The sequence below is a fragment of the Canis lupus genome, chromosome 8 (assembly GCF_048164855.1).
Source record: "Canis lupus baileyi chromosome 8, mCanLup2.hap1, whole genome shotgun sequence".
In the NCBI taxonomy this organism is placed as follows: domain Eukaryota; kingdom Metazoa; phylum Chordata; class Mammalia; order Carnivora; family Canidae; genus Canis; species Canis lupus.
In genome coordinates, this window is record NC_132845.1 from 48,932,572 (window position 1) to 48,956,768 (window position 24,197).

At 38.7% G+C, this 24,197-nt stretch overlaps 1 protein-coding gene across 2 annotated transcripts in view; it reads right to left on the reverse strand.

The window, feature by feature from the left end:
* The window catches only part of PARN (poly(A)-specific ribonuclease), a 155,413-nt gene that overhangs the window by 79,694 nt on the left and 51,522 nt on the right, over window positions 1-24,197 (reverse strand). For both annotated transcript variants that reach the window (XM_072835860.1, XM_072835859.1), the window contains exons 19-21: window positions 21,252-21,307; window positions 19,952-20,038; window positions 17,908-17,982 (exon numbers count right to left, since the gene is read on the reverse strand). In XM_072835860.1, coding sequence (XP_072691961.1) covers window positions 17,908-17,982; window positions 19,952-20,038; window positions 21,252-21,307 — 218 coding nt within the window. The remainder of the gene's footprint in view (window positions 1-17,907; window positions 17,983-19,951; window positions 20,039-21,251; window positions 21,308-24,197) is intronic.

The window sequence follows — 24,197 nt, forward strand, 5'->3', positions numbered from 1 at the left end:
TCCACCTCGACTGGGGAATTTGTGCGTCGGGAAGACTCAGATGTTCAGCTCTCTGCGCATAGCGGAGAATGACCACAGAAGCTCCGTGAGTGCTGATTTTGAGGTTACAGAAAAATGTTAACGAGTAGGTGAATGCACAAACACAGAATCTGTGCAGGATGAGGACGGACTGTACTCTTAAGACCATTCCCAACCAGCTTCCCAAACCGAGTCTGAGAATAAATCCATAGACCTACTTTACAGCCATCTTACAGACTTCTCTGTGTCCACAGAGTCCAGAATCTTCCCATTACTGATGAACCTTCTCAAGAGCTAGCCCCCATAACAGAAAGCTGCTCCGGTACCTAGTGAAGTGCACCCACCAAGAAGGCTCTGAGCCCTCACTGTAAGGGTAAGAGGTGAGTTAGAATGGTAGCCCAGCTGTCAGGAGCCAGGGGCAAGAAAAGGACAGACAACTGAAAATCACTGTGGCAACAGTTTTGGTCTTTTGTTCAAAAGGTAAAGGTAGGAGAAGATTCCAACTGGAAGTCACTTGTAGCCGTAAGCATGGCCTCACCTGAGGGCTATGTCATTCTGTGAGCTGAGCAAACAAACACCAAAGAGCTTCTGCATCCAGTCTCCACAATGCTGCAATGCATACTTTTTATAAAATCAAGTTAGCAATATTATTTTAATGTCTGATTTTCTGAAAGGGGTGACGTAGGAAAAGAAGTGAACACTGGCCAAGCAGCTCATGCCAGGTACTGTGCCGAGAATGTTACCTTTACTACCTCCATCAATTTTTTCCCAGCCCTGAACAGCATGTTTTCCCACCATCATCTAATAGCTGAAGGCTCAGAGAGGTTAAGTCAGGCACCCAAGATCACACAGCTTTACTCCAGTCTGTCATACCATCTGGGTTTCTTCCAAATGGCTAAAATAAATTGAGAGATGGCTCGGGTATTCCAACTGGTTGAGTTTTCAATTAAGCACTGAATTGCGCAGAGTATTTCTTATAAACTTAATTCATGAGCTTTCCTCTAGGTACTCAGATCTTTTCCAGGAAGAGAACAGGAGAAAAAATGTTTTCTGTCTCTGGAAACTACTCTCGTCTCTCTTCATAAATCTTCAAACCAAATCATGGAAGACTGCACACAGATCAAACACACATTGGGGGAGATAATGGTGAGGACGTGACCGCCAGCTGACCCATGAGCTGGCTCCAGGCAATCAGAGGATCCTCAAATCCTTCCCAGTCCTTCCCTGCCTACCATTCCCACAGTGGGAGCTGTTCCAAGGACACAGCCTTGAGAGAGAAAGGTGGTGTGGAGACCAGCTGGGCAGTACACACAATGGAACCCCATGAAGGCCTCTATACAAACTCTGAATGTTCTGGCCAGCAGGTGCACAGATCTACTCATCTTGCGGAGCCCTAGACAAGCCTCGTAAGGAAGTTCCCTCATTGTATCAAACCTGCTGCCTACCCACCTGGAGTGGCATGGCCCTTTCTCCTGTCTCTTCTTATCCTTTGTGAGTACAGGGGTCACTTTAGGAACCAAGTAGCACAGCACCGACAAGATGTTTTCATCCTGACTCCAACACTGTTACTCTACCCCGAGTGCAAAGGTGGCCCTGAGCAAGCACCCTTAATCAAGGCCCACCTCTCCCACCCCCGCACCCCCCACCCCCGTGTCGGGTTGATCCCACGAATGTTCCATGATGCCATTCTGGTGACACACTGCATGTGGGGTGCACTGTGAATGCCGCACACCAAATCTGCCCACGTTACTTAGCGTGAATAAGCATTTAGATGACAAGTTTAACTTGAAGAGAGAAAGGTGGATTGGCTGCCAGCACCACAGCACCATCTTCTGGTTGGCGAGCCAGAATTAAGACACGAAAAGTCCTGTCTAGAGTTAAAAAGCACTTTAACTGTTTGGTAATTAACCCAGAAGGGTGACAGACTAGAAAATTGGGTTTTCACAAAATCTGAACAATGTCAGTGGTAAGTAAACACCCTAAGAGACCGATCACAGAACATAAAAAATTCTAACCAGAGGTCCCTCACTCCTGGTTGTCATTCCACTTTCAGAAATGTTACAGCCACACCCAGCCTCTCAGCTCTCCCATCCTGCAGAACTTGCCCATGCCCTGTGAAAGAAACTCCTTATGGTGCCACCAGAATCACACCCACACCTGACGAGGCATGCAGAAGAGTCCTTCCACTGCTCTGGCACCACGTGGAAATCTGACGGAGGCAGCAATAACCAAGGCGCTCTGAGTCTGACCCTTTCCAACCACAACTCCCATGGGTAGGGAATGACAGTTGGGGAGCATCATCCTCTCTTATGGGTCCTAACAAGTTGAGGGAAAGATGGAAGAGCTAATGATGACTCGGCATCACCTGTATGTTCCCCCAGAGTATATAATACTCCCTAGTAGATGGTGTTGGTGGTGGATCTTGGGCCTGAGGTAAATGGAGCATCCTACTATAGCTGCTGCCACCGCCTGAAGAGTCCATCAGGAGACCCCATCAGTGGAGAGACTGGACAGCTACACAGAGCCTCTAAACTCTCAACTATTTCCTAGTCTCTGCTGCCAGAAGAGACTAGGAAATAGAAACCTGATTTCCAGGCCTGACTTCGTCAAGGCTATGGCCCTACCCCCTGGTCAAAAAAAGCCTTTGGGTGTCAGCTTCTTCCTTTTACTCATCAGATATGACATTTGTCCTCCCTCCATGAGGAGGCCCAAGCAAAGGGGATGGAGAGCAGAGCGAGATTTTTAAGTGTACTATCTCTTTCTTGGTGAGAAGCATGGAAATCTCTTTCTGGCCAGCGGAGATGTAAAGTAATGAGCATTCCCCCCCAGGGTCTGTCCACATGAATCCCTGGCCCCAGATTGCTCTAGAGACAGGAAACACCTGAAGATCAAGATCTTTGTCAGAGTTACCCTCACTTCCTCCCCTACTACTAAGCACCTGTTATAGTGCTCAGCCTACATGGAAGTTTCCTAAAGCATGTTAGCTCAAACCTTTGTGACCACAGCCTGCAACAATACATTTTTATTACAAAGCAGTGTAAACAGATGTATATCCACATGTACAGATTTATACCTGAAAAGGGTTACATCAAAAAAAGCAAACTTACCTTTAGTATATGGGACTCACTCTGAAAGTTGCTAACTCCTTCCTTTTATAAAAATGCTGATCACACTCACTAAAATGATTTCACAACCCAATGAGGGAGTGTGAACCACCGTCTGACGAACACTGTCGCCAACATCCACTTTCATCCTACCTCGGTACTTGCACACCCCTCCCTTCTCTGCTAACCTAGTCGGCCCTTTCTCAAGGACCACACTCAGGCCTCTCCGCAAAGCCTCCCCCAGCCTGTACTAGCACCTTCCCAGACACCACAGCTATTCCCCACTTGAAGAAGCCTAGCGTAGTCTGCTGAGTGAGGCAAAGCAAGTGGGACAAGATTTGGCTCAGTCACCTGCCATCTGCATTCCATCATCTGGTCATTTACTCCCTACCTTGACTCACTCCAGTAATGTTTGTGTAAACAACGTTTAACTGTTTATCAAAAGATGGATCCATCCAAGCAGAATTTCTTTTTTTATAATCTTGTTTGTCAAGGGATAATTTTCATGAACTCTAAATTAGGAACTGAAGTGCACTGTCACCAATTCTTGGAAGCCAATGGCCCATTTATTACTCTGTGTAGCATTTATAGATGTGGCAGGTTCCCAGATAAATTCAATTTGGCCTCAGTCTCTTAGAAAAGGCTATGAACTAGAGTAAATGCAAAACCAACCTTCTAGACTTTTAAAAATAAATAGAACTTGCTTGAATATGTCCATCTATTTTTGACTCAGTGCTATAATGCCACCATACGCATTTGGAAGAGTGCCATGGGGCAGGGCAGGGGTGGGAGGGACGCCTCTGACAACAGTCCAGCTTTCCAAAGGCAGCTCCCTGTCTAGTTGACAAACTTGCCACTCAACACCTGGAAATTCTTTCAAAAGGCCTTAAACTTCTAAAAGAAAACTACTTAGATGTAATATTTTATTTTTAAAAATTAAAAAAAAAAAGCCCAAACCAACATTACAGCAAGATTTATAAAAAGGATAAAATTCAAATTCCTATTTTTAACATACAAATCCTGTGTTTCTATCCTCTATCAGCCCCCTCTCCATACCCCCTCCTCCACCCCCCCAAGCCATTCCACCACTTGGACCTCCGCTCCAGTCCTACCAAAGGATATGCTGGTCCTGCTCTTCACTAAAGCTTTCTCAGCCTTCTTCCACAGGCTACCTGCTGGGATCAGCACAGGCATCACCTGCTCCAGGAAGCCTTCCCTGCTGACCCTTCTCTGCATCTTCACGATAGTCTGGGTGGGTTCTCCCTCCCTTAACGTAGCACTGAGCATGCGCTGATGCACCCGCCATCTAGATACCTGTCTGCATCATTAAACCATGAATTCCTTGAATGCAGAGACTATTACTTCATCTCCATTCCCCATCTCAATTTAGTCCTTCTGTTCTTCAGCAGTAGACAAATATTTATGCAAAGATTAACAGTGCAGATTTCAAAAGAAAACCATCTTGTTAAAAACCTTGCAAAATCCCTTCATAATTATTCTCTTCTCTGTTACTATAAATAACACTGAACATAACAGACACATAAGGGTACCTAGCAATATACAGTGGTAAGTCAATAAGGCTTACACACCATCTGAAACACAATTACAAACACACACACCTAAATGTGACCCTGCTCATGCTTCAAAGTGATGCAAACTTATTTCAGGAATTGACAATTACTAAAATCAGTAGATGTCTTATATGTAGCTTGTATTTCTTTTTGCTATGTAATATGCTATTATGATTTATTTCCCTTCTCTTATAATAACAATAAAGATTTGTGTGGAGGAAAAAAATCTCAGTTTCGAAATATTATTTTAATGTGTTATCTTTTCTATGTTCCTTTTCCCAAGACTATAGCAGTTTGCTCCCTGGCCTTTGATGCAATTGGAAAACAAATCAGTTCCCCACATTTCTCCAATTAACATGCAGAAAGGACAAAGGGCATTCCTTCTAGTTACACAGTGAGATTTGTTTTATTTTAAGCAATGTTTGCTTTTTATAATCCTACAACATTAAAAAAGCTAAGTAATGCTTAGATATATTGAGGTGGAGTATAGAAGGTAAGGCAAAACCATGGTCTGAAGTGCTAGGGTCACCACCACCTCAACTTTAAGTTACCCAACACTCCAGTGGTCTAGCATTTTCTGGCATATTTGCTAAACATAATGACGTGACATTTATCCTGCTACTAAAAAGTAGTATCTGGGCTTCTCTCTAAGACAAAAGAGAAAAGACAGGTTGTAAAAATACCCAGTGGAGGAAATTATTTTTTTTAAGATTTTATTTATTTAGTCATGAAAGACAGAGAGGCAGAAACATAGGCAGAGGGAGAAGCAAGCTCACTATGGGGAGCCCAATGAGGGACTTGATTGCAGGACCTCGGGATCATGATCTGAGCCTAAGGCAGATGCTCCACTACTGAGCCACCCAGGTGTCCACCCCAGTGGTGGAAATATTATCAATAGAAGCATGTATCAAAACTGTTTCATACTCACCCTTTCAGAACAGAGGATTTAAACCAAGAAGGTGAAGGAGGAAAATCCAGAAAAACTAATTCTATAAATTTCATGATTAGAAAAAAAATAGAAAATAACTACAGTCAGCCATATGAAGGAACAACTCTGCCAACCATTGAAGAGTTTCAAAAGTAAGACATTTCCCTTTGCTATGCTCCTGCACTTATAAAAAGGCAATAATGTTTTCGTATTAAATTTAAATATTTTAACACCTAGTTAATACTTGTCTACTCTAAAAAAGTCAGAAAATGAAAAAAAAAAAAAAACCCACAATAAAGTAAATCTACCTGTAATCCTACCATCCGAAGAGATTCACTGGTCACATTTTTAGTAACCAAATAGTATTTTTAAATAGCCATTGAGGTACCCCCAAATCATTTCACTTATACTATTTCAAATTTGGTAAAACCATATTTATTTTGTTTTTTAAAATAGGTTGTAAATCGTGGATGAGAAAGCAATGCAAACGTGTGAAGATAGACACAGTTAACCTACACCAGCTCCCTCTTTCCGGTGACAAAAACAACACCAAATGGCACGGGAAGCCTCAGGAATAAAAATCAGAGAACTATGTTTACACTGAGTCCTCAAAGTTAGTCTGTTAGGGGCCTGAAAGCAATCAGGCAGATTGATCTCACAGCTTTAATCTCCTACTGCCACCCACATTCCAAAAACTTACCAAGAGGGAGCTATGACTGTGGTACTAAATCAGGCATGATGGTCCTTGCTTTCCAAAGTATTCTGCATAACCTTAAATAGTATGCATGATAAAAATATCAACAAACGTACCACTGCATTCAAAGATATGCAAGATTCTCTGAATGTATACAGAGACGCGTTATATTCCTGGTCATACAGAAGCAGTATGTCCAAATAAAGATGTCAATATCATTAATTTGTTAAAATGTCAGTGAAAAATCCCAGGGGGCTTTTTGAGTGACCCTAACCAAAAGATTCTAAGGCTCAATCAGAAGAATAAATAAAAGCTTATTTTGGAACAGGAGTGGAGGGTCCTAAAATTGCTTAAATTAAACGTCCAACAAAGAAAACTGTTAAAAGAACTAAAATAGTATGTAAAGTATACATTAACTTATATGAAATATACATTTAACACATGCACAATGGAAAGGTAAATCTCAAATATTACTGCAATTATCTTTGTTAATAAAGAGGGGACACTGGGTGATTTTTTTAGTTTTCTGCGGGTTTAAAATTTTTCTATTAACAAAAATAAATCATCACTGTTTAATAAGAAAAACATGAGTTGTTTTTAGATTTTTTTCAAGATCATTTGAATTTAATGATTTCACAATCTTCAGAATTTTATTTTAAAAATTTAAAAAAATGATTCTGCTTCAGGTACAAAGACTAAGGTATAAACACACTCTTTAAAGAATTAATTTAGGGTGTCTGCCTTTGGCTTGGGTCATGATCCCAGGTTCCTGGGATCTAGCCCTGTGTTGGACTCCCTGCTCGGTGGAGGGCATTTCTCCCTCTCCCTCTACCCCTCCCTGCTGCTGTGCTCTCTTGCTCTGTCAAACAAATAAAATCTTTTTCTTTTCTTTTTTTTTTTTAAGATTTTACTTATTTGAGAGAGAGAGAGATAGCGAGCAAGAGAGAGCATAAGTAGGGGGAGAGGAATTGGGGGTTGAGGGCCAGTGGGAGAGGGAGAAGCAGATTCCCCGCTGAGTAGGGAGCCTGATACAAGGCTCAATACCAGGCCCCTGGGATCATGACCTGAGCTGAAGGCAGACACTTAACCGATTGAGCCATCCAGGTGCCCCAATAAATAAGATCTTTAAAAAACTAATAAAAATACTAAAAATTTTTTAAAATAAAGTTTTATTTTCTTAAGTTCCTTTTTTTTAAATATTCTATTCATTTATTCATGAGAGACACAGAGAGAGAGAAAGGCACAGACACAGGCAGAGGGAGAAGCAGGCCCCATGCAGGGAGCCCGACGCGGGACTCGATCCCGGGTCTCCAGGATCATACCCTGGGCCGAAGGCGGCACCAAACCACTGAGCCACCGGGGCTGCCCCCCAAAATGAAGAATTTAAAACAGTCAATACTTACCATCCCAAAGGAATATAATTAAATAAGTTATGTGAAATGTAATGCATCCATTAAAAGAAAACTCTCCTAGAAAACTGTGTGACAGCATGAGAAATGCGCATGACCTACTATTAACTTAAAAAGCCGATCCAAAAATACACCTGTAGTCAGATCCCAACTAATATTAAAAAGTTATGAAAACACTTATCTATACAAAATAAAACAAAAAAGAAATACAAATCAAAATATTACTAGTATTATGTCTAGGTTGTGAGGCCATGACTGAATTGTTTTCTTCTTTATATTTTCAAATATTTTTCACATTTTCAACAATGAATTTTATTTACTTCTAAAACTGAGGGCAGGAGAGCACAACAAGAGCAGTTTGTTATCAATAATATTACAATTAAATATGACAGATCTACTGAATATTCTGACAGTGCAACATGAAGCAACATTCTTAGATCCAGACAACATGGCCTCTAGAATAGAAAAATCAAATCCATTGCTTTGGACCAGAAACAATTCAACAGAACACGAAAACTCCACCTCTAGAGCACAAACACTGCATTTTCTCCTGGATATGTTCTCACTGCCACAGACCTCATTTTGTCACTGTTACTACTTTAATGCTGGTAATTATATTAAGAACTTGGGAAGCCTTATGTGGCAGTCAGGAAGCTTTCTGTCCAATTCTCATACTAGCTAATGCCCTGAAGAATACTAATTAGGGAAAGTCCAAGTTATTGTTACTTTCAAATAAATCTGCCTGATACAGATTCCATAGTAAAGATGTGTAAGACTGCTAATTCTCAAGATTAAACACATGGGGGAATTAGGAAAACAAGAAGGCTCTTAATAAATATTATTAAAAACTTCCACAGTGCTTTTTGTGGATTAAGTGACTTAGAGGAATTAAAAAAAAAAGTCAGCTGCTTTAATAAGTTTTCAACAGAAGATATGTACACAAAACACAGACATTTACACATCTCATAATAATGATTTTCCTTTATCAATAAGCCACTACCATAAAAATCTTGGGTATATAAAAACAAATACATTGTTTCTAGGATGCATTATTTATGGCATGAAAATCATTTGTCATTTACATACACAAGTAAGTTACCAATCCCTTCCTCTAAAACAAGCTTATTTAATAGAACCCTTCTAAAGTCATGTCACAGTTGAACGCATTTATCTATTGCTACAGTTATAATTCAAGATAATTGTTGCAAACCAATACTATGCGAGGTTTAAGACTAGAAGACTAGAAAAATTAATATGAAGGGTAAAAACACTCATTTTTTTAGTTCTTTCTTGAGTGTTTTGCACATTTCCTCTTTGACAAGAATAAATATACAGTAACACACTAGCAAACTATGAAAAAGACCACAAACAGAAGCCAAGATATCAAATACTTTGTATCTGGATTTTGTCTGTTGGTATGCATGCCTACCCAAAAGGAACTGATCTTAAGTCAGTTTTAATTGGCTAAAAGAGGGAAGTCATAGGGTTTTTTTTTTTAATGTGTTATACATGATATTTTCTTAAAATGTTATTTAACAAGCAGAAAAAGGTAGTTTAAGCATGCTCTATAATATGGCAGAAGTGTTGCATCAATGTAAGAGCAACAATTTAAAAGCACAGGTAAAGATGTTCTGCTTCCAGAATTGGAAGGAATAAGCTCCTAACAAATCAGCTTTTCTGCTGAAAACAACTATGAGCTCTGGGGGTTAAAAATGCAAAAAGCAAATATCTGAGGGCCCTGAAACATGAAAAAAACAGGTAGATTTTGCAAAGGAGTAAAAAACCAGAGGAAGCCAGCCAGCACAAAGTGAATTTCCTGGGGTTTTTTTGTGTGACTATACCCTAAGAGGAAATTGCAGTTACAAGGGCATGAGGCAACTAGAACTTTGCAAGGAAAGTCCTCTGTCTTCCTGGTAGGAAGACTCAGAAGCAGTAGGCAACTCATGGCACTAGAATTCAAAGGGAATCCTAGGGCAGAAGAAAAACAGAAAACAGGAAGCCCAAATTTAGTGTACAGACTCAGCCCATGTGTCTGGCTGACCCTCACTTAACCTTACAGGTGGTAGGCTGACGGCAGAATGAGCTCAGATCTGAGGCAACCCCCACCACGATATGTGAGAGCTTGTCATCTGAGTTTCAGTAAGTTAAATGCTGCTAAACCTACAAAAATATCAAGACTCTTCTGAGGGAATATAAGTGAATGCAGAATCTCCACAAAAGTACATTCACAGTGTCCAGGAAACAATCCCAAGTTATTTGACATAGGAAGAGCCAAGAAAACATGACCCATGCTCAAGGGAAAAGTGATCAACTAATGCCAACGTCTCAGTGATGCAGATGCTGGGATTATTAGACAAAGACTTTAAAGGAGCTATTCTAATTATGTTCACAGAGGTAAAGGGAACAGAGGCTCCACATAAAGATAGGAAATCTCAACAGAGAAATAGGAAAGATAAAAATAAACTGAATGGAAATAACAGAACTGAAAAACACAATACGTGAAATAAAAAATTCACTGGATGGGCTTAAGAGCAGAATAATGATGACTGAACGAAAAGCCAGTGAGCTTATTGATAAATAGAAATTAACCAATGTGAAGAAGAAAAAAGAAAGGTTAAAAAAAAAATGTACAGTGCCTCAGGAACCCTGGAACAATATCAAAAAGTCTCCTGCATACAGGTAATTGGAGCCTCCCAGGAGAGGAGAGGCAAGAGAATACAGAACAACAACAACAAAATACTTGAATAGTGTCTAAAAACTTCCTAAATCTGGTGAAAGACACAAATGTGCAGATTCAAGGGGCACCTGGCTAGCTCAATCAGTAGAACATGCAACTCCTGATCTTGGGGTTGTGAGTTCGAGCCTCATGTTGGATGCAGAGATTACTTTTTTAAAAAGTCTTCTAAAAATTTTTAAAAATTAAATTTACAGATTCAAGACAGTTAGTCAACCCCAAGAGGATAATTATAAAGAAAGCCATGCCTAAGTACATCACAGTCAAACTGCTGAAATCCAATGATTCAATGACAAAGAAAATCTTGAATATCTACATTTCTATATGGCAACAATGACACAAATTATTGTAGACTTCTCATCAGAAACCATGGAGACCAGAAGACAGTGGATCAACATCTTTAAAATGCTGAGAGAAATCCAGAATTCTATAGAGCCAGTTAAAATATCCTACATGAATGAAGGCAAAATAAAGACTGTTGTAGTTTAAAAAAAACAAAACAGGGATCCCTGGGTGGCGCAGCGGTTTGGCGCCTGCCTTTGGCCCAGGGCGCGATCCTGGAGACCCGGGATCGAATCCCACGTCAGGCTCCCGGTGCATGGAGCCTGCTTCTCCCTCTGCCTGTGTCTCTGCCTCTCTCTCTCTCTCTCTCTCTCTCTCTCTCTGTGACTATCATAAATAAAATTAAAAAAAAAAAAATTTAAAAAAAAAAAAAAAAAAAAAAAAACAAAACAAAACCTAAGACAATGAGCAGCATTGCAAGAAATACCGATGGAAGTTCTTTAGGCTGAAGTGAGATGATACTCAAAAGAAACTTGGATCTTCAGGAATGAAGGAAGACACCTGAAATGGTAAATATCAGGGTAAAGAGAAAAGAATTTCGCCTTTTAATTTCTTAAAATACATATGACTCTTTAAAGCAAAATTATAACACTTTATAGGATTTATAACGTATGCACATATTATATATACGCCAACTACAGCATGAAAACCAAGTGGACATCTACGCATGTTAAGGTTTCTACATTATATGTGAACTGGTATAATATGAACTCTAAGTAGACTGTGAAAAGTTATGGATAGATGTTAAAATTTCTAAAGCAACCACTAAAAAAGAATGCGAAGAGATGAGATTAAAAAGACGAGAGAAAGTAATATGGACTTCTTTAAAGAACAAGTTTTAAAATGACAAAAGCATATAAGTAATTACATTTATATATGACAGATAAGTTGAGTCTATGGAAGGAAAAATATCGATATACTAGGCAAACATAAAAAACACAAGAAGGATAAGGGCACCTCAGTGGCTCAGTTTCTACCTTCGGCTCAGGTTATGATCTCAGAGTCCTGAGATCAAGCCTTACATCCAGTTCCCTGCTCAGCGGAAGTCTGCTTCTCCCTCTCCCTCTCTCCCTTTACTCCCTCCTACCCACACCATTCCTGCATGCTCTCTCCCTCTCTCAAATAAATAAATAAAATCTTTGAAAAAACACACATACAAGGATAGACTGATTATATTAATATCAAATAAGGTAGGCCTAAAAACAGTAATGATACAAAAGATAAAGAGGGATGTTTCAAAATGAAGAATCAATTTATTGGGGAAAAAAGTAGTCACAAGTGTGTATGCATCTAATAACACAGCCTTAAAACTGACAAAATTAAGGGGGGAAAAAGACAATTCCATAATCATAGATTTTATTAACATCTCTCTCAAAATTGGTAAATTAGATAAAACATCAGTAAAGACACTGAACATCTGAGCAACAGTAATATTTATACACCAAACCATATACTGCAGAACTCACATTCTTTTCAAGTACACGTAGTCTGTTCAGCAAGACAGGCCTTAATACAAATTTCAGTAAACTTCAGAAGACTGAAATCATGGTGAAATCTCTAATCACAACAGAATTAAATCAGAAATTAGTAACAAGGGATCATGGGGAATCACTTGGAAATGAAGCAACATACTTCTAAATAATCCAGGGTCAAAAAGAGAAATTAGAAAGGCATCTAACTTAAGGATAACGGAATGATAACGTGCAATTTGTGGGATATACCTAAAGCAGCACTTAGAGAATAATTTGTGACTTTAAATGTTTATATTAGAAACAAAAAAAGAAAAGGTCAAAATCTATGAGTAGGAAAGAGTCTTGGCTACATCCACAGCATGAGCTGGCTGTGAGGGTTGGTACACCCACACAGGAGAAAAGAAGGTACAGCTGAAAGTAAGAAGTGGGGAAGACTTGAAAACTGCTTGAATGCTGAAAGTCTTCCCCAACCCAGCTGTCAAAGGGTGGAAGCCTCACTGGATCATAGTGTTCAAACACACACCTAACCAATCAGTGGCCAACCACTAAGCCATAATGACCCAGGGGCAATCTCTAGAAGGCCAGGCATACAAAATTTTAGATGAATTTTTTTTTAAGTAGGATCCATGTCCCCATGGAGCTCAATGAGGGACTTGAACTCACGACCATAAGATCAAGACCTGAGACGAGATCAAGAGTAGGATACTTAGCCAACTGAGCCACCCAGGCACCCCTAGAAAAATTTTTAAAAATCAATCACATATGGTTCTACCTCAGGAAGTGGAAAGAAGAAGGGCAAAGTAAACCCAAAGGAAATAAAAGGAAGGAAAGAGGGCACCTGGCTGGCTCAACTGAAGGACTATGTGCCTCTTCATCTTGGGGTTGTGAGTTTGAGCCCTAGATTGGGTACAGGGAAAGGAAAAGGAAAATGAAAAGGAAAAGGGAAAGGGAAAAGGAAAGGGAAAAGGAAAAGAAAAAGGAAAAAGAACGGAGAAAAAAAGGAAGAAAGGGGTGCCTGGGTGGCGCAGTTGGTTTAGCAGCTGAATCTTATATTTTAATGACAAGAGAATTTAATGACAAGCTGAATAATTTAATGACAAGCTGAATTTCAGCTCAGGTCATAATTTCAGGATTGTGAGATTAAGCCCCACATTGTGCTCCACACTCAGCATGGAGTCAGTTTGAAAGTCTCTCTCCCTCTCTCTCTACCCTTTCCACTCATGCTCATGAGCGCTCTCTGTTCTCTGTCCCTAAAATAAATAAATAAATCTTAAAAAAAAAAAAAAAAACTAAGGAGAAAAAGCAGAAATACAGCACACAGACAAAAACAAACAATACAACTAAGGCAAAAGCTGGCTCTTTGAAAAGATCATCAAAATCAGTATCCCCCAGCTAGTGTGATCAAGGAAAAATGAGAACACAAATCACCAATACTGCATGTAAAGCAAGCAGTTATCACTACAAATTCTGCAGACATTAAAAGGAGAACAAAAAAAGCACAGGTAAAGTTTAAAGTTATAAGCACCTTTCAGCAAAACAGTATTGAACAATGGCCTCCAGTCATATCCACAACTCTAATATTCATCTGTTCACAAATAAAAGCTGTGCTTTTGAAAGTACAATTTAATATAAACACACTCATACCCTAGACTAAAATGAAGCAAGTTTCTCCCTCCATCCCAACACACTGTCCCTGAACAAGCTCCTAAGGCAGCATATCAGTAATTTATACAAGTACCTGAATTTGTGCTGCTTTTACAAAATAATTGTCAGGTTTCTACATCTTTTAAAGTGCTTTTATCAATTTTTGTGTTTTTATAAATTTCTGGTAGTGCACTGCAATTTCCAGCTTTCAAAATAAATGAGAAGGTTATTTTTCTCTCAAGCTATTCATATGAAAATTTATAATGCGTTTAGGACACTCAAAAATACTCAATGGCTAAATATTGAGAGTATGACTAAAAGGTTCTCTGACTTTTAAAATATTGCTGGGTCCCTCCCTCATTTAACAAAACTACATTAGGAATATAAAAATCTTAAATATGAATGAGCTATTCAGATGTGACCCTTAAAGGTGATGATCTCTTACTCTGCTACTTTGAGGAAAATTCTTAAACAGTGAGAATAGGTGATGTTCTCCATGGTCATGTACTATCTCATCTGAAGAGCTACAAGGGAATATAATGTTGAATGTATGGCTGGTATGGGCTCTCACCACTTGGACAACCCCAAAGCCACTGGAATGCTCACCTAATCTCTTGCAAACAAACAAAAAATCAGCAACCAAACCAAATAGCACTTGGTAGAAGGTGGTTTTTTTAAATTAATTTATTTAAATTCAATTTAATTAACATATACTATATATTATTAGTTTCAGAGAAGGGTTTTAATAATTAGTACAACAAAAAAAAATTAGTACAACAAAGTTCTGCAGAAAAAGAGAACTTTCATATTCAAGATACTGAAAATGGCTTTTTAAAATATCTTGATTAGATTTAGTGCTATCAAAAGAAAAAGACAGGTGTCAGGTAAGAAGCAGCTTCTTAAATGTAAATCAAAAATCAGTCTGTAACAGCGCCAAAGAAGCCATTACAAGCTGCTATATAAATAGGCATTTAATGATTTTTCCAATGTTACGTTATTGATCTACAGGCCCTCTGTTTCCGCTGAAATGAATAAGTAATTTGTTTAAGATAACATTAATAGGGTTTGCAGCACTTTAGACATCCTGGGTCTCTCTTGTCATTAAAAGAACTGCTATAAAAACCAGATTTTACACTGTCTTTCAATGAAACATCTGCATAATTTTATAAATCACAGCAAAAGACCAGAGACATATATATATATATATATCCGGCCCATGCAGAAAGGCATTGCTAAGTCATTATACCCCGAATATCACTTACTGGGCTCAACAAACATTTAACTTCTTTGCTAATGTCAGTCACTACCCTGAGCACTGAAAACACAATGGTGAGCAAGAGGTCTGGTCCCTGCTCTCAGAGAGTTTATAGTCTACCAGAGAAGACAGTCAAAACATGACATGTCAGTAGAGGAGGCCAGGCTGGCACAGAAAATGGGGTCCAATCCCCTGCACAGGGAGCCAGGGAAGACATTCAGAGAAATGGATGTTTAAGCTGCGATGAGGGAAGTGGGACACAGCCAAGCTCTGGAGGAAGAGGATGGTTTGTGGCAAAGAGAATTATGGTCACAGGCACGGCACATGCAAATGGCCAGGTATTTATGTTAGGAGCTGTCTTTTGTGAGGGTGCCTGGGTGGCTCAGTCAGTTAAGCGTCTGCCTGTGGCTCAGGTCATGATCCCAGGGTCCTGGGACTGAGCCCCACATCACCCTCCCTGCTCAGCAGGAGTCTGCTTCTCCCTCTCCCTCTGCCCCTCCCCCTTGCCTGTGCTCTCTACCTCTTCTCTCTCAAATAAATAAATACAATCTTAAAAAGAAAAGAGATGTCTTTTGTGTAAGAGACAACAATGGAAACTTAGACTTTACTAGTAAAGCTGCATATATCAAGACACAACAGTCATCTACTTGATCTAGGAGGAAAAAGGTAAGAAGGTCACACTTTCACCTTGGCCTTTTCCCCATGTTACTGACTCAGGCACACATTGAGTTACTCAAGCCACAGTGCATTCCAAGCACTAAAGAAGGAGTCAATGGGGAAGAAGATGGACTCGATGTTGCCCTCAGGGAAGCAACACACAAGGAAAAACAATCACACTGCAGAGCTTCTGTGGCAACGTGATTCTGAAATGCAGCTCCCAGATTTTAGGTATCACTGAGTGAAATACTGAGCTGGGAGGCTACTGTTTGAGGCATCTTTCAATCATAAGTGAGGGAGCAATCCTCACAGGACATCAAATGTGGTATAACGGCAACATGAAAAGCATCACTGACACCCATACACATAAACAAGGAATTATGCTTGTATTTGCAAGCAGACACCACCAGCTAGTGTCTTAGAGCTTTTACAGACTCTCATTTTTACTGTTCACGGCAAGGGAGGCCAAGCAGATATTTTAATAATTACCTAGCATTTGTCAAGCACTGCTAGTGGAGTGCCAGGCTCCCTGCTGGGCACTTAATGTCCGTGATCTCATTTCACAAAGGAACCATCATTGCCTCCACCTCTCAGACAGAGGAGCCCGAGGCTTTCTGAGTTTACGGAACCTGCCCAAAGACACTGGGCTGACAGGTGGTACAGGCGAGGTTAGTCCCTGGGGCAGTCTGGCTTCCAAGCCTTTGCATCTCCTTCCATCCCACTGCAGAGTTTCAATGTCACCCAAGTGTGACCAGCGGGAAATCTAAAGGGAGAAGCTGAGCAGAGGAGGTTTGATTGGACTTCCAGCCAGGAGTTCTGGTTCTGCATCCTTATGGCCACAGAATACCTCGCTATGTTCTCAGAGTCCCTTCCCCCCCCTTGAAGTTATCTTCAGCTCTCTAATTATCAGTTCTTTTGTGCACCATCTCAGTGGTCTCTCTATTAACAAGTGAAAACATTCGCACCCTGCATCCAACACTAATTCTTGGTGTCATGTGCTCCCAAAGTACACCTCACAATGAAATCCACTATTAATGACCATTGTAAAAGTTCAAAGCTCTGCCACGGTATATATATATTCATATATATATGAAATATATGAAATATATATACATGAAATCTCATGTAATCCTAACAATAATCCCAGTAAGCCCATACTATCATCCCAGTTTACAGAGATAACCAGAGGTTTCTCAAGATGAAATAACTTGCCCAAGGTCACACAACTAGAAGTAGTGCAGCAGCATGATCGCAGAGCTCAAGCTTTTCACTACAATATAGCCTATATAGTCCTGCAATGGTCATAGAATTAAGTACCACCACCAAAATACTCTGATTTGAATATGTATATTTGTGGAAGTTTTCTACGTAATTACTCATATAGTTACATTCTCAGAATTACAGAGTTTTAGTATGTGGCACCTTATTAAATAAGAAGAAAAAATTTAATTTTCTCCTACATTATTAAGCACCAGAAAAACTTGAAATCTATTTGAATAAGTAGCTGAACAATACATATTTTATTCAATAACTTTTCATCCTAAGAAAAGAGAACATTTTGAGATGGTTAATATCAAAATTATTTAGGGTCCAGTAAGAGATGTGGCGTTCCATCTTTCTACCATCCTATTTTAAAAACAAATAAAATATCTTTCAGTTTGTAAAACCAGTATTCCATACAAGTTTAATGAAATGAATAGATCACAAAAACTTATAAATATATGGAAAAAGTACAGAGATGAAAGGAGAATACAGGTATCACCTTTTGGTGTTCCCCATTCCTCTGAATTTGCTGCTTTTAATTTTCAAAGCAAATCTGTAACCCGTTTTAGAAAAAGTGCAATGGAAGGGAACAGGAAGGAAGTGAAAAGATACATTACATAGTATGTCTAATGAATTAATACATTTGTCTTATTTTCTCACCTACACGTGATACGTACTAATTATCTCCTTTATTTTAGAGACAGCTCTGAACCAACCAAGCTGCAGTGCTTGTTAATCAGCTAATGGAACCTACACTATAAGGAAGGTGAGCTCCCACTTTAATTAATTTACAAAACAAATGTCCAAAGCACTTACCAATCTGTACTTGTTCCGGCTGGCTGAGAGAAACAAATGCTGATGTATCATCAATCCAGGATATATGAATGTTACCTGTAATGTTGAAATAAAAGTAAAGGGAGCATTTGACCATTTAGATCACTATCAGACTTCATTTGGATATCTGATATCCAGGTCTAATTATTTGGCTACCGCTCTTCTTGAAAAAACATGGAAGACTAGAATTACTAAAAATGGGCAGACATCACTGGAATTTAATAATCAAAGAATGTTTTAATTCCTCCCCAAATTTTCAAAGGCTTGCAAACTGCTCTGTCATAGGACAAAAACTCATGCCCTACTGCACAGTAAGGATCCCTAATAACTTGCTCAATTACAAAAGTCACTTCTCCACCTTGTGTGTTTTCAATAAATAATAATAGTGAACAGGCTCTAAGTAGTGCTATATGCCACATACTATCCTAATTGCTTTCCATGAATCAGCTCATTTAATCCTCATCCAATGCTTATATATAGTAAGTGGTCTTACAAACATCAACATCACCATCTCCAATGAGGACACAAAGATACAGAAGCTACCTGTCCAGTATCACCCAACTGATTCCTTTTCATTAAAATGAAAACAAAATTCTACTCAGAGCATTCTACTTAATTTAGCCAATTAAAGGCTGACTACAGAGAGATAAGAACTTAACAATACAAACTGAGAAAATACAGCAACAACATCAAAACCCTCAAAGAAATGAGCTGTGAAATCCAACTGCATTTCTAGATCTGTATTTAAATTAAAAAGCAGGACTAGAATTTCAGAAGTCATTGAGATCATCTCCAAAGACTAGGATAACTTTCCTGAAACTTACCTTCTGCTTACTTTTCCAAAATTAAGTCTATAAAGTGTTTTACTTATAAACATACTTATTTTAGAAAATACAGAAAAGTTGGGATGCCTGAATGGCTTGATTGGTTAAGCATCCGACTCCTGATTTCAGCTCAGGTCCTGAGATAGGCTTAGGGTCCTGAGATGGATAGCCAAATCCTGAGATGGAGCCCCTTGTCAGGCTCTGCGCTGGGTGTGGAGTCTGCTTAAGATTGTCTTGGTCTCCCTCTCCCCTTCCCCTCCTTTCTCTCTCTCTCTCCCCCTCCCTCCTTCCCTAAAAAATAAAAATAAAAATACAGAAAAGCATAAAGAAGAAAAAAACCTATCTGAAGCAGTCAGTGATACTAGCATGAGGCTTCCTTTCAGTCTGATCTATACAAGGTATTATAAAAAAAAAAAAAAAGTATTAGTTGTATAGGAGCCCTACTTGCATCTGCTTTTTACACTAAACCTTAAAACAAACATTTCACCACCTTTTAATAAACTCTTCAAATATTTTTTAAATGACCACATACCAGCCTGTTGAGGTACATAAACACTAAACAGTCTTATTATTGCCCACTTAGGTTTGTGCTGCCATTACTTTATCCAAGAATTTCCAAAGAGAACAGCTTAAATATTTCATTTACTAAAATAAACAGGCACTGCTGGAAACTGACAATCAGAACGGTCTTTATGAACCCTAATCAGAAGACGGTTCCTTTTAACCTATCACCTGATCTGAGAGAAAGGAATTAGGAGAAGAGCCCTACTGCACACATAATTCATCTTTTGGTCCTCTCAAACATCTGCGTTCATCTGCTTGGACTATTCAATGTCAAGCAGTGACCGCCTGTCCTTACGAAACAGACCTTCCCTCTGAATTTAATCTTAAAAATGATTTATCCTCAGCCTAGATTCATTTTCAATGGTCAGCAGTAAGGGCAGTCATAGTAATAGTATCCTGCTTTCTGTGGATTAATAATAGCACTCTATTGTAGGGTGCTATTAAAAGTTCCACAGATCATGTTAGTACAAAGATACCAATATACCAAACCTTGAAAAATTCGATGAGTGAGATCAAACCCTTGCATGGTAATACTCTTTCACGTCCAAGCTGAAGTTGTCGTTGTACCTGCGGCCACCTGGACAGACCAGAAACATAGCAAAATCCTAAAACTACACATGCACTTGTGATTTACTTACCAAAGGCACTGAAAAGCTGGTAAAGGTCACTGGTTTTCCATTCTTTGGGGAATGTCACATGAAGAACATGATCACGTTTTGGTTGCACTATGGGACAAATTTTTGATAAAAGGTTGACAACTGAAAAGTGAATGACACACCAGTGGTTCTTTAATGAAGCTAACCCCCAGCTCTCTTGAGGAACTGCTGGGAATGACTCATGATTACCAAGCAACTCCTAAAAGTATTTTTAGGAATGGTATGACTCTGCCATCTTAGCCTCAACTTCGGCTCTGATACTTTATAGAACTCACAATGGATTGAATCCTGACAATTCTATGCATACCACCTCTGCTCATGAAGTTCCCATGAAAATTATTTCAAGGGGGGAAAAATGGCTACTTTGTTCAAGACATTTCACTAAGTGTTTAACTTTTTACTGTTAATCTACTTGTTAGTATGTTTACTTAGCACCACCGTCCAAAATCCGATGGACTGAGTTTAAGTAGAAACAGTCCTGAGTCACAGTCTTATGTTCTAACCTCAGACCCACCACTCAACTGTGCACCTCTGAGCAAGAGACCGAACTGCTTTAGCCACTCATGGCTATAAACTGGGAATGATGATGTTTAGCTTGCAGAACTGTTGTGAGAAGAGTGTATCAAAATAGAAGTCTAATCTAGAGGGCAATCTATGTGTTCTGATCATCACTACAATGACTATTACCATTGGGTAGAGCTCACCCATTTCTATATCCCTGTGGTGTGGATTAAGGCAAATAAACCCAGACTAGCACGAGCATTGGAACAGAAGAATGGGACAGGAAGGAGGAGAAAGTAGAGAATAATCCAAAACAGCAGCAACCACTTCCCATACAGACAAGCCTTCCAAGGTTTTCAATGAAAAAGAAGGAGGAAAAAAAAAAAAAAAAAAAAACCTACCCAACTTCAATATATACATATTCAAATAACTGGAAAATGGAGAACTTCTAGTTACTGACATAGCTAGCCATCTCGAAATTTATTATGTGTATTTATAGAGTATTATGAATCTGAGTTCTGAGTGAAAACAAAATAATGAAGAGAAGATATATATTCTTTTAAAATTCAACTCATGCATAAACTGGAAAATGTAAGTAAAGAGAGGAGTTAATCAAGACCCAAGGGTACCATTAACTTAAGCATACTATTCATATCAACCACAAAATCACTGCCTGTTTTTACGTGAATAAAGCTCTTTCTTCGGTAATATTTTTCCTGTTATCCCTTCCAGACCACACACTTCAACGTGCAGATGCAATGAGAAAATAAAAATCACTTACAGTCTGGTCCTTCCAAGTTTAGATAGGGGATATCCATGACTCTCATAAGAAATAACCTACAAAAAGAAAAGAAAAACAGACAACGGGCTCATTTCTATTAAAAACCATATACAAGCATCCATTAAAATCTTTACTAAATGCTTCTTAGATGCCTCTTAATTATATTACTCCATCTGAAATCATTTGAAAAAAGTACTTACAATTCACTTCAAAGATTTTTCTCTAGGACTAAATATTTATCATAAATAAATATGAAAAAAACAATCTTTGGTATCCCCAACAGCTACAAAAGTTCCTGACACTCAAAAGCTACTCAATAAATATTAGTTAAATGAATGAAATTAGACATCGAAGAGTCAAAAGGAAGTCCTCTGCAGGTTTGCTCACATTAATCAAGGGAAAGTGAGAGAAAACAAACATTACAGAATGCTAACCATCTTACTGACTTCTTAACAACTGTTCCTAAAAATTATAAAGGGAACCCCTATGATTGGTGTTTTGTGAGCTGAGAATGACAACACCGGTATCTTTTTTTTTTTTTTTTTTAACTGAGATGGAAAGTCATTGGATAAATGCCAATCTTATTGAGTGAATTACACAGTCTGAAGTAAGTGACCATCTCAGCAGCTCATGCTATTACTGTCATTTAAAACATATTAAAAGCACAAAGCAAAACAATGTTTGGTAAAGAAAGCTATCACACAGATATGAAACATATCAGTCACTTTATGCATACCTCCAAAGGAAAGGATACAAAGGCACTTAAAAAAAGGGTACTTGTAAATTACAAGTACATAATTGCAAGATATGGACAAAATATCAGGCATTCTGTTGTCTGCAAATGATTTTAATAGGTTTTACTTAAATGACAATACATAAGTGCATTTCTGGTAGAGACTATATTATACTGCAAATTAAAAAGGCAATCCAAGAGCCCAAAAAGCAATTAGTTTGGCTTCACTGACCCACAATTAAGGCACATTATTACCAGGCATTCAAAAGCCAAGCAGGGCATGATCTAGTTTACAAATGGAACCATCAGCGTAAATAACACCATTCGGTTAATGCCAGAAAAAAAAGAAGTCATGGCACTCTGCGGTTTAAGAACTTGTTGCCTGGCCTACAATTTAATAAACCAAATCCTATGGCTAAAAAACCAATTTTATTTTTAGTTTACTAATTTAGGCTCAGGAATACTATTCTCGTTCTAGGAGCCATTTTACTCAATTCAATCAATAGTACTAGTGATGCCAGAAGACACTCAGATGTACAGAGCACCTAGCACAAAGGAGTTTCTCAGTGGGGTGCCTGGGTGCCTTTGGTCTGTTAAGTGGCTGCCTTAGGCTCAGGTCATGATCCAAGGGTCCTGGGATCCAGCCCTGCATCGGGCTCCCTGCCCAGTGAAGAGTCTGCGTCTCCTTCTCCTTCTGCTGCTCAACCTGCTTGTGCTTGCTCTCTCTCTCTCAAATAAATAAAATCTAAAAAAAAGTTTCTCAGCGATGACAGCTATGATTACTTCTGCCAACCAGAACCTATGAGGTTATTCCTGGGTGAGAAGGCTCAGTATTTTTATGCTTCATAAAATTTTCAATTTTCCATTTAGTAAATTTAGAGACAGTCCCCAAATTCTGAAAACCAAATAAATAAAAAACATTTAATTTAAAAGTTATGGAACATATCAAGCACCATAAAAATAATTTAAAATTTTAACCCTAATTTCAACAGAGGAATAAAAGCTGAATTGACATGTTCATTGTTACACTATGTCAAATTATCACAATAATGTCAAATACCCTCCAAAATCAAAATTGACCTTATGGTTCAGTAAGATGTGGTGGCAGGGGGAGTCAGTAAATGATGGTTCATCATTTCAAAAGAGCATTAAACAATCCAAATAACTATGAAAACTTTAAAATATTTTGGATTTTTTTCTACTTTGGTAAAAATAACACTGGAATCTTTTTTTTTTTTTAAGTTTTTTTAAAATGCCAGTTAACATACCGTGTAATATTAGTTTCAGATATACAATATGGTGATTCAACACTTCCATACAACACCCACTGCTCATCAAGACATGTATGCTCCTTAAGACCCATCGCTTGTTTCACCCATCCCTCATCTCTGCCCACCACCCCTGTAACCATCAGTTTGTTTTCTAGAGTGTGTCTCTTACTCTGCCTCTCTCCTTTTTTCCTCTCCTACACTCGTTTGTCTGCTTATTAAATTCCACATATAGGTGAAATCATATGATATTTGTCTTTCTCTGACTGACTTCACCTGGCATAATACTCCCTACCTCCATCCTTGGAACACAAACTGAGGCAGCCACTCTGGAAAACAGTATGGAGAGTCCTTAAAAAGTTAAAAGTAGAACTACTCTATGATCCAGCAATTGCACTACTACATATTTACCCAAAAGATACAGAACTACTCATTTGAAGGGATACTTGCACCCCGATGTTTATAGCAGCATTATCTACAATAGCCAAATTATGGAAAGAGCCCAGATGCCCATCAACTGATGAACGGATAAAGAAGATGTGGTATATATACACAATGGAATATGACTAAGCCATCAAAAAGACTGAAATAAAAAAAAAGACTGAAATCTTGCCATCTGCAACAATATGGATGGAGCTAGAAGGTATTATGCTAAGCAAAGTCAGTCAGAGAAAGACAAAAACTTTATTATTTCACTTATATGTGGAATTTAAGAAACAAATAAGCAAAGGAAAATAAGAGAGGGAGAGAGAAAAACCAAGAAATAGACTCTTGTCTCTAGAGAAAACACTGATGGTCACCAGAGGAGAAGTGGGAGGGAGCGGAATGGGTGAAACAAATGATGGGGATGAAGGAGCACACTGGTCATGATGAGCACTGGATGATGTATAGAAGAGTAAATCACTATGTTGTACACCTGAAACTAATATTAACATTACACGTTAC